This window comes from Euprymna scolopes, chromosome 35, assembly GCF_053919585.1.
Source record: "Euprymna scolopes isolate OS-2025 chromosome 35, ASM5391958v1, whole genome shotgun sequence".
In the NCBI taxonomy this organism is placed as follows: Eukaryota; Metazoa; Mollusca; class Cephalopoda; order Sepiida; family Sepiolidae; genus Euprymna; species Euprymna scolopes.
Genome location: NC_136516.1, coordinates 43,043,763 through 43,057,612, shown reverse-complemented (window position 1 = coordinate 43,057,612; position 13,850 = coordinate 43,043,763). Strand labels below are relative to the sequence as shown.

The 13,850-nt window shown below is 28.0% G+C and overlaps 1 protein-coding gene across 1 annotated transcript in view; it reads right to left on the bottom strand.

Annotated features, from left to right (window-relative positions):
* Positions 1–851: 851 nt before the first annotated feature.
* LOC145259841 (phosphatidylcholine transfer protein-like) overlaps positions 852–13,850 on the bottom strand; it is a 65,744-nt gene continuing 52,745 nt past the window's right edge. The window contains exon 6 of the mRNA XM_080117673.1: positions 852–990. Within this exon, the coding sequence (XP_079973799.1) occupies positions 910–990 (81 nt within the window). The 3' untranslated portion in view covers positions 852–909. The remainder of the gene's footprint in view (positions 991–13,850) is intronic.

The following is a 13,850-nucleotide window of genomic DNA, read 5'->3' as shown; positions in this document are numbered from 1 at the left end:
TATTAATTAGAAGGAACTTTTCCTCGACATACACCAGCAAGACTTAACAAAACGTCTGTTAAACAGAAAGCAGAAAGGAACCTAATCCAAAATAAGTAACTTTTTACTTTCCTTCCACCTCAACAACTTTTCTAGGTGTCCGAGGATGCTGAAAACGAATATCACATTTAAATCTAGGGCAGATAAGTAGTTTTCTGGATATTAAGACATTGTTTTTTTTTTCCAATGTATTACTTAATGAATTTAAGTGGCCGCCATTTTGTTTTTGGCTGAGATTGCTGCATGTCTTCCAAGAGTCACTATAGATTATGAACCTTAGCAGAATAAATATTTTTGTACTTGTGCATTTATGTTATCATGCTGAAATAATAACGCTATTATTTAGAAACCTGCTCTTAACAGGAGGAGAATAGTTTTTTTTTTGTAACTGTTCTGTACTTTCACCTAACAATTTAATAAACAAAAATATCGTAAATGATGACAACATATCATTTTATAACAAAGACAAATGTCTTAATATCCGGAAACCTACTCGTCTGCCCCAGATTTAAATGTGATATTCATTTTCAAATGACCTGAAAAGTCATTTGAAAGGTGAGCGTTGAGTTGGAAAAAAGTAAAAAAAATAAAAAATAAAATCCGCTCAAGTACAAAAAAAAATCTGATTTTTTTTTTTGGTATATGCTTTTGATTAGCCCTTGCAACACTAACAAAAATCATAAAAGTGTAACGCATAAAATGTAACGCACAAATTGTAACACATGTTCATTCAACCATATAGTTACAATAAATACTATGTGTTTTAAATATCGATTCATAAAAAAAAAATTTTTTTTTTTTAATTCTAATTTCTAGAAATTAGAAATTTAAAAAAAAATTTTTTTTTAAATTTCTAATTTCTAGATTTTTCTATTTATTTTTTGTCTTTAAATAATCCGGATATTTTTGGCAGGAACTTTTCATTTGGTCCAGAAAGGCTGGAACGGCAGTCTGGAATAAAATAGAAAAAAAATGAAGATGAAAGGAAAAAAAAATTAATATTTTTTTCTTTATTATTCAATGTAAATTTATTATTTGAATAACTTTTTCTTTTTTTTTTTTTATCTGGAACGTCTCTCTCTTTCTTTCTTTTTTCTTTATTAAGCTATGGTCATAAAACCGTTAACAATAGACAGATGCTACTAAGCTAATTAGGAAATGCATAAAACTTAGGAACATCATAATGATTAACCAATACAGAACTCCGAAAATGTGACAATGATACATGTTCATTCACACAACTTTGAGGCAGCACGTTCAGGATTGCAGAACACAATGCGGAAGGAGATCGCTGGTACATCTCTGAGTAAACACTTGATATGGTCCAATGTCGTCATGTCAAGTTTTTGCTGATCTGGTATGAAAAGTTGCTGCTTGTTCAGAATGAAACGAAAAATATCATATACCAAAAATTATATAAAGTGATCAAGTAGTTTTATTTTTATAAAGAAAATCAAATTTTAGGAGTATCTAAGGAGTGACTGTCTCGTCTATGATTTTGAAAAGAAATCTCAAGAAACAAAGGGAAATAACTCGACAATTATTCATACTTACTCAATGCATCTTGTAATGCCTACAAATTCTCATTAATCACTAAAAATGGATTTTAGTTATAAAAATAAAACTACTTTATCAATTTATGTGATTTTTGGAATATGATATTTTTGTTTTGTTACAAGTAAATACATTATACAAATTTTTCTTTATTTTTGTTTTTTAACATAGGGAAAATTCTGGGCGTACTCACAGTGAAAAGAAAATATTACACACCAAAAACTCATTTAAATTGTCAAAAAGAAAAAACGCCTTAAAAAATAGAATCTCATTGGAGTAGGGAGTAGCTGAGGGGATTAATCTAAAATAATAGCACAAATTTTAATATTTTTATTAATACCTAGAAAAAAAAAACCCAAAAAGGATTTAAATAGATAATTTTAAAATTATTATTTTTTATTTTCCTGGGAAAGGTAGATAAAATAAAATCAATTATTTTATTTTATTTTTTTTGACAAAAGGAGTCACCGATTATCAAGGCCCGTAGGCCACTCGAGGATAAATGTTTATGTGTGTGATGCAACATCAGCATGATGATCAGTTGTGGTGGAAATTTGGAGGAATTTGATTATTTAAAAGAACGGTTCAACAAGAACTTGTTTATATTGGACTTGTAAATGACCAGATTGTAATCAACTGGAAAGAAGCCCCAAAGCATTGTGTTCCATGAATGGACAGTTCTAAGAAAGAAACTTTGTTCATGGAATTTTTATTCAATTTTATGTGGTGCTACTAGATCAGGCTGTCTGAAGATATTGGCTTCCTGATATGAAATGCACCTAACATTGATGCGTTTAGTTTAAGAACTAGTCCTTTACTTTTCTATGTTTAATCTTAACCCTATTACTTTCCATGCTCGCATTTTTCTATGTAATCCATGATTTTTCCAGGTTTTGCTTTGAAATAATATTTTCTTCTTTATGCTCGACATCATACGCATTGTCAACAATAAATAAAAAAAATTATTACCAACTTCTTAAATTGTCTAAATAAAAAAATCAAATAAAAGACGTAATTAAGTAAATAAACAGAAAGAAGGGACAAAACTAAAGAGAGAAACAGAATTAACGGGCGACGTCGTAAGCGAAATGTTATCAGCTCTAGCACGGCAAAGAGCACCACTTTTGTTAAGCATATATATATATATATGCATATATATATATATATGCATATATATATGCATATATATATATATGCATATATATATATGCATATATATATATATATATCCATATATATATATATCTATATATATATATATATATATATATCCATATATATATATATATCCATATATATATATATATATCCATATATATATATATATATCCATATATATATATATCCATATATATATATATCCATATATATATATATCCATATATATATATATATATCCATATATATATATATCCATATATATATATATATCCATATATATATATATATCCATATATATATATATATCCATATATATATATATATCCATATATATATATATATCCATATATATATATATATCCATATATATATATATCCATATATATATATCCATATATATATATCCATATATATATATATATCCATATATATATATATATATATCCATATATATATATATCCATATATATATATATATCCATATATATATATATCCATATATATATATATCCATATATATATATCGATATATACATATATATATCCATATATATATATATATATATATCCATATATATATATATATCCATATATATATATATATCCATATATATATATATATCCATATATATATATATATCCATATATATATATATATATATCCATATATATATATCCATATATATATATATATATATCCATATATATATATATCCATATATATATATATCCATATATATATATATATCCATATATATATATATATATATATCCATATATATATATATATATATATATATATATCCATATATATATATATATCGATATATATATATATCCATATATATATATATATCCATATATATATATATCCATATATATATATATATATATATATCCATATATATATATATCCATATATATATATATATATATATATATATATATATATATCCATATATATATATATCCATATATATATATATATATATATCCATATATATATATATCCATATATATATATATATATATCCATATATATATATATATATATATATCCATATATATATATATCCATATATATATATATATCCATATATATATATCCATATATATATATATATCCATATATATATATCCATATATATATATATATATATATCCATATATATATATATATATATCCATATATATATATATCCATATATATATATCCATATATATATATCCATATATATATATATCCATATATATATATATATATATATATCCATATATATATATATCCATATATATATCCATATATCCATATATATATATCCATATATATATATCCATATATATATATCCATATATATATATATATATCCATATATATATATCCATATATATATATCCATATATATATATATATATCCATATATATATATCCATATATATATATCCATATATATATATATATATATATATATATATATATCCATATATATATATATATCCATATATATATATCCATATATATATATATCCATATATATATATCCATATATATATATATATCCATATATATATATATATATCCATATATATATATATATCCATATATCCATATATATATATATGCATATATATATATATATGCATATATATATATATATATATGCATATATATATATATATATATATGCATATATATATATATATATATATGCATATATATATATATATATATATATATATATATGCATATATATATATATATCCATATATATATATATATATATCCATATATATATATATATATCCATATATATATGCATATATATATATATATATATCCATATATATATGCATATATATATATATATATGCATATATATATATATGCATATATATATATGCATATATATATATATGCATATATATATATATGCATATATATATATATATATATGCATATATATATATGCATATATATATATATATATATATATATGCATATATATATATATGCATATATATATATATATATGCATATATATATATATGCATATATATATATGCATATATATATATGCATATATATATGCATATATATATATATGCATATATATATATGCATATATATATATGCATATATATATGCATATATATATATGCATATATATATATGCATATATATATGCATATATATATATGCATATATATATATGCATATATATATATGCATATATATATATGCATATATATATATGCATATATATATGCATATATATATGCATATATATATATATGCATATATATATATGCATATATATATATACATATATATATGCATATATATATATATGCATATATATATATATATGCATATATATATGCATATATATATGCATATATATATATATGCATATATATATATGCATATATATATACATATATATATGCATATATATATATATGCATATATATATATATATGCATATATATATATATGCATATATATATATATATGCATATATATATATATGCATATATATATATGCATATATATATATATATGCATATATATATATATATATGCATATATATATATGCATATATATATATATATATGCATATATATATATATATATGCATATATATATATATATATATGCATATATATATATATATGCATATATATATGCATATATATATATATATATATATATATATGCATATATATATATATATATATATATATGCATATATATATATATATATCTATATGCATATATATATATATGCATATATATATATATGCATATATATATATGCATATATATATATATATATATATGCATATATATATGCATATATATATATATATGCATATATATATGCATATATATATATATATGCATATATATATATATATATATATATATATATATATATATATGCATATATCTATATTTTTATAAAGTAATAGGGTTCGTGTGTTTCTGTCTGTGTGTACAGATCTCCATCATCAACGAAATATAAAGGAGGTAAGAGGGTAGATCTCTCCTGGTAGAGAAACATTAGAACCCATTTTAGGATGTTTCTGTGATAGGAGACATAAGAATCTTTGCCTAATTTCTTTATATACTATTCTACAAACCACCCCCATATCGAATGACTTATGCTCATTTGCATATCACATTATATTAAATCTCTTTAACTAATTACCTCGACCTTATTACATATTGGAAATATTCTAATCATTTCAACTGTACTATTTACAAAATCTATTTAACATTTAATTATTTAATATATTTTCATTTAATTTTATATTCGATTTATTTCACTTTACGTATAGTATCAAAACAATTCATTGGCGAGCAAAGCTTTATGTTTTGGGATTGTATTGAAAATGTAATGGAAATTTCAATTTCTTTCCGTTTTAATCTTTTATATTTTACTTGCCAATATAATTGAAAGAATACAATTCAACTATCGTAATTTTATATAAATAAACAAAAACAAATATTTTAAAATAAAACTTTATTAAAAAAGAAATAATTTTATTTTTAAATGAAAAAAATCAATTTAGTAAAATAATTGTATTAAACACCCCCAGCCTTGTCAGCAAACATGTAAACCTATAAAAGTTAACATTTCGAATGTAAACAGTGATTTTTCGATTTTGTTAGCGCTTGCCGCAATTAAAGACAATTAAAACGGAACTAACTTTATTTCCATTCTATTTTTTAAACAACCCCCAAAACATAACGCTCTCTTCCAGTTATAGCCAATTTTTTTTTAATTAAATAAAACAGGTCAAAATAAACAGATAAGCGCATTTTCTTTTACATTTTTCTTACAACCATTGTCATTTAACCAACTGCAGGATATCGTTACTTTTGTGGGGTTGTTTTGAAAATGGCACGGAGATTATAATTTTGTTCCAATTTAATCTTTCTGGTCGAGCCTATTTCGAAAGCCTGTCTTATCATAGATTTGAACTACAAATAATTTATTACATTTTGATTATTACTATCTTAAGACTTAAAGCTTATATTTATTTCATTTTTCTATTTATATATTGAATTAGTTATTTCCAGTCTTATTTAAACTTAGTGCTTTCTTTAAACCGGATGAACCTTTTATAAAAATATGAGTTTAACGTAAAGAACACGAACAAGGTTTTATTCAACTGAATTTCTTCCAGTTTACTAACAAAATATATAAATTTAAAATAATAAAATAAAAAGGTTATGTAATTTAAAAGAAATACACGTACTCACAAAAGCAGAACTTTTTTTACACATTTTTTTCTTTAAAACCATAACAATGAGACTAACAATTACCTAGATCTTAGTAATTATTTGTTTTAATAGAACTGTTTTAATTGTACTGTTTACTTAGTTAACCTAAGTTGGTATTACATTTATTTTACATTTACTTTTTTTTTTAATTATTACTTTTAGACTGTGACGTTTACACCCGGAAGTAATGAGTCACACGTAGGTCGCTTTTATTCATTCCTTTTGGTCAAGATCAAAGTGTAGTATCTGTTCTTCAGATGCTGCACTTCATTTTCTTGTTCTCTTTCGGTGGAGAAGAAATCCTTCACGACTGAGACAATTTTTATTTTTGTACCTTTTCTCCACGTTAAAAAACGACCCTGGTGTCTAACTCTGTCCCGTGGGGAGGCATAGTAAATAGGTACAATATAATTGTTTATAATTGTACTATTCAGAAATATTATTTATAGTTCGTCCATTTCAGTTAGTATACATTTCCTCTACGCTTAATTAATTTACAATCATTAATATCGTTAAACAATTCCGTTTAAAACCGAAATTATGCCACCCAAACGAAGTAGAAACGAAAGTGAGGAAGAAAGAATGGAAAGATTGGAAGCTAATAGACTAAGAGTTGCTGCAATTCGCTCCAATGAAAACAATTCAGATAGAGAAAGACGTCTAGAACTTAACAGGATACGTCAAAGAGAAAGGAGAGCAAGACTGTCAGATTTGGAAAGAGAAACCCAACGTGAAGCTGACAGAACTAGACATGCTGTAAGGCGGTTAAATTCATCACAAGATGAAATTCAAGAAAGGCAAAGATATGCACTGAAAAGAGAAGCAATATTACGATCGAATGAATTATATGAGGTAAGTAGACGTACACAAGGTCAGTTGAGAGTGGCTCAACGACATCAAAATGAATCGGAAACCCAACGAAGCTTTCGCCTATACCAAGGGCAACGAGAGGCTGCATGGAGAGAGAGTATGACTTTGCCCCAGCAATTGACAGAAAACGAGGTAGCTAGACAACGAATGACTGCTTTGAGACACCATGAAATAGAACACTGCAATAGAAAAGGATTGCTCTACAACAAAAATGACTCTCTCACTACAGCTGATATAGGAAATATGGACAAAGTATGTCAACATTGCTCAGCTGTAAAATTTAAAGGAGAAACCCCTGGTTGTTGTTGTTCTTCTGGCAAAGTTGTGCTTGTAGCTTTCCACCACTGCCTCAGTTGCTTCAAGATTTGCTCTCCGGCAATGGTCCCATCTCTAAAGATTTTCTGCAAAATCTACGCAGTTATAACAATTGTTTTGCAATGACATCATTTGGTCACAAAATTGCGGCAGTACATGGGTGGAATCCTTCTTTTAGAATTCGAGGCCAGGTTTGCCACCAGATTGGGAGTCTTTTACCACCTGAAGATGAAACAGCAAAGTTTATTCAAGTCTACTTCTTGGATAGTCTGGAAGAGGAACTACATAATCGGGGACGTGACAGTAGACTCAATAGAGACATTCTCCAAAGTCTGACTGAATTTTTACATGAGAACAACAGCTTCATTTGTCAGCTGAAAACAACAAAGGAGAGGATTGAAGAAGTACACTTGGTAGAACATAAAGTTGTCATAAGGGAAGACCGAAGGCCGCAAGAAGAGCATCCACGGCGATTCAATGCTCCAACAACAACAACGTATGAGATTGGAATATTAATGGAGAATGAACCAACAGCTAACCGGGATATTGTCTTGCGTTTTAGAAATGATACATTAAAATGGATCTCCGAACTACATCCCCTCTACGATACTTTAATGTACCCGTTAATGTACCCCTATGGTTCTCCATCTTACAACATCTACATGAAGGCATCCAATGGGCGAAAAGTTACCCAACAGCAATTTTATTCGTACCATTTAATGACTCGGCCTGGAAACTATTTTCTCTGGTACCGAAGGCTATTTCAACAATGGCTGGTGGATGTGTACTGCAAGATTGAAACAGAACGTTTACAGTTCCTGAGGCGTGAGCAACAGACCCTGAGAGCTGACAATTATAGCAACTTGAGAGATTCAATTCTTAGGGAGGATGGGAATCCAGAACAGTTTGGTCAACGAGTTGTACTTCCGGCAACTTATACAGGAGGCCCTCGATACATGTTTGAGCGTCAAAGTGATGCCATGGCATATGTTCGGCGAATGGGCCGAGCCGACCTCTTCATCACATTCACAACAAATCCAAAGTGGACAGAAATTACAGAAAATTGTCTTCAAGGGCAAGACCCTCAGGATCGTCCAGATATTGTTGCCAGGGTTTTCAGGCAGAAGCTAAAAAAGTTACTTGAATTTATTAAAAAGGGAGGATTTGGCAGGTTGAGGGCTTTCCTGTACAGTATTGAATATCAAAAAAGAGGACTGCCGCATGCACACATCCTCACCTGGCAGGCCCCAGAGGACAAACTTCTACCAGAAAAAATGGATCTCTGCATATCTGCAGAGATCCCTGACAAAGAGGAAGATCCTGATCTTCATGCTAAAGTGATGGCACATATGGTGCATGGACCTTGTGGACCATTTAATCCAAATTGTCCATGTATGATTGACAACAAATGTTCCAAAAAATACCCAAAAGAATTTCTTCAGTGTACCGAGCAAGGCCAAGACTCTTACCCCAAGTACAGGCGAAGAAAACCAGAAGATGGAGGCCAGACTGGTACAATAAGGATGAAGAGAAATGGTCGGTATGTTAATCAAGAAATAACAAACCAGTGGATTGTTCCGTACAACAAGGTTCTCCTTCAGCAGTTCAACGCTCACATTAACGTAGAAATTTGCAGCTCGATCCAAAGCATCAAATATGTCCTCAAATACGCGAATAAAGGATGTGATCAAGCAGTGTTTGAACTACAAAGAACTGATGGAGCAGCTAACCAACAAGGCCAAGTACAAAGTCACATTGTGGATGAGATCCAGCAGTTCCAGAATGCAAGGTATGTCGGCAGTTCAGAGGCGGCCTGGAGGATATTGGAACATCCCATCCATGAACATTTCCCCCCAATTGTACAACTTTCTGTTCATCTTGAAAATGGGCAGCATGTCATGTTCTCAGCTGATACTGCTCTGGAACGAGCCCAAGGTCCACCGCCTGCCACAACTTTGACAGCATTTTTTCAACTCTGCCATGAGGATGACTTTGCAAGGGGTCTCAAATACGTAGAAGTCCCTGAGTTTTACACTTGGAACAAATCGACAAAGAAATGGATGAGAAGAATGCGTGGGGTACAAGTTGAAGGTACTGAAAATGATGATGTATGGAAGGCACCATGCATTGGGAGAATCTACACGATTAGTCCAAAAGCAGGGGAGTGTTATTTCTTACGCCTGTTGCTCAATGAGGTTGCTGGTCCAACTTCATTTCAAAATTTGCGAGCATACAATGGTCAGGTGTTTGAAACATACAGAGCAGCATGCCTTGCTCAAGGCCTTCTAGAAAATGACCATCACTTGCATCAAGCAGTAGGAGAGGCAAGTGCCACTCAATCACCTTCAAATTTGCGAAGCCTATTTGTGATAATTTTAACAGCCTGTGAGCCAAGAAATCCTCTTGAGATCTGGATGGCTTTTCGTGATGTAATATCTGAAGACATTCTTCACAGATACAGGCAAGAAGTTAACAATCCAGAAGCAGATTTTAATGAGGATATCTACAATAAAACTCTGTCTAATTGAAGAAAAAGTTCTCCTTATGTGCGGTCAACCATTGGCAAGCTATGGATTACCTGCACCAACGCAAGGGAGAGATGAAAGACTCGCGAGAGAGTATCAACGTGAAGTTACTTATAATCTTGAAGAACTTTCCCTACAAGCAGAAAATATGCAAGAAAAACTGACCGATTCTCAAAGAGAAGTTTACAATTCATTCATGGCAATGTTGGAAGCACAAGGTGAAATGAACAAAAACATGATGTTTCTTGATGCTCCAGGTGGTACGGGCAAGACTTTTGTAATCAATTTGATCCTTGCAAAGATTAGATCCATGAGAAAGATTGTGCTTGCAACAGCATCCAGTGGCATTGCTGCTACTCTACTACAAGGTGGCCGCACTCTTCACAGCACTTTTAAAGTACCCTTGGATACTCATCGAATGGATCAGCCAGTTTGCAAAATTACTGGTAACTCAGCCTTGGCAAATGTAATTAGAGACACCTCTGCAATCATTGTAGACGAAGCCCCAATGACGCACAAGAGTGCTTATGAAGCAATTGACCGAACACTGCAAGACATCACAGGAAACAAGAATCCCATGGGTGGCATTCCAACCTTATTTTGCGGTGATTTCCGTCAAATCCTCCCAGTGGTTAAAAATGGCACAAGGGCTAACATTGTCAATACAAGTTTGAAACAATCCTATCTCTGGAGGCACGTTATAGTGAAGAGACTGACTACTAATATGAGAGCCTATATCTCTGATAACACAGCTGCAGCAGACTTCTCAAAATTGCTTCTCCAAATCGGTAATGGTCAGTTTCCTATCACTTCTTCACCTGACACAATTAAGATTCCAACTGCGCTTGGTAAATGTGTCGGTAATCAGAAGCAACTGAAAGACAAAGTGTACCCAGACCTGCTAAACAATGGAAAATCACCGGATTGGCTTGCTGAGAGGGCTATTATTTCGCCATTAAACAGCAATGTGAATCATTTGAACAATTCAATAATGGATGAATTTCCAGGAGACACAAAGCAATACAAGTCAGTTGATTCGGCTACTAATGAATATGAAGCTGTTCACTACTCTGTGGAGTTTTTAAACTCTTTGGAGATATCTGGAATGCCTCCACACATTTAAAATCTCAAAATTGGATCGCCAATCATGATTCTTCGATCCTTGGAACCGCCAAAAACAACAAACGGAACCAGATGTGTTATCACCAGATTGCACACCAATGTACTTGAGGCCACCATTTCCTGTGGTCCCTACAAAGGCGAAACCGTTCTACTGCCAAGGATCCCCTTAGTTCCATCGGACTCAGAACTTCCATTTAAATTCCGGAGACTCCAATTTTCTGTGAAGGTGTGTTTTGCAATGAGCATAAACAAAAGTCAAGGTTAGACATTTAACACTATTGGCGTAGACTTGACATCAGACTGCTTCAGTCACGGTATGTTCTACGTCTTCATCAGCCGGACAGGAAGTTCAGAAAAACTCTACATTCTGGCTCCAAATCAAAGCAGCAGAAATGTAGTTTACCCTGAGGCTCTTCAGTGAAAAGTTCGAGAAATGGATATGAGGAAAAACTGACATGATCTGATTGTGGTAAGTTTTTAGTATTGAATGTGCAAGATAAAATTTAAGCAAGAGTTGAAAATTACTTCAATGAAAAATTTACTATGTAACATCAAGTAACCTTCCTTTTTGATGAAAATGTTTTGTGAAGTTCCTGATTGAATTTCAGTCACTACAAGAGGTAGTTAAAATGTTAATCACCTTATGCAATCGTTGCTCTTACAACATCAACTTACTGGAAAGGTGCCCACAGATTTTGGTACCCGAGTGCGCAACAAAGCTCCGTGCGAAGCACGGGTATCTTTGCTAGTATATATATATATATATATATGCATATATATATATATATATGCATATATATATATATATATATATATATATATATATGCATATATATATATATATATATATATATATATATATATATGCATATATATATATATGCATATATATATATATGCATATATATATATATATATATATGCATATATATATATATATATGCATATATATATATATATATATATATATATATGCATATATATATATATGCATATATATATATATATGCATATATATATATATATATATATATATATGCATATATATATATATGCATATATATATATATATGCATATATATATATATATGCATATATATATATATATATGCATATATATATATATATATGCATATATATATATATATGCATATATATATATATATGCATATATATATATATGCATATATATATATATATATGCATATATATATATATGCATATATATATATATATGCATATATATATATATATGCATATATATATATATATATGCATATATATATATATATGCATATATATATATATATGCATATATATATATATATATGCATATATATATATATATATGCATATATATATATATATATGCATATATATATATATGCATATATATATATATATGCATATATATATATATATGCATATATATATATATATATATGCATATATATATATATATATATATGCATATATATATGCATATATATATATATATGCATATATATATGCATATATATATATATATATGCATATATATATATGCATATATATATATATATGCATATATATATATATATGCATATATATATATATATATATATGCATATATATATATATATATGCATATATATATATATATGCATATATATATATATATATATATGCATATATATATATATGCATATATATATATATATATGCATATATATATATATGCATATATATATATATATATATATGCATATATATATATATATGCATATATATATATATATATATATGCATATATATATATATATATGCATATATATATATATATATATATATGCATATATATATATATATGCATATATATATATATATATATATGCATATATATATATATATGCATATATATATATATATATATGCATATATATATATATATATATGCATATATATATATATATATATGCATATATATATATAT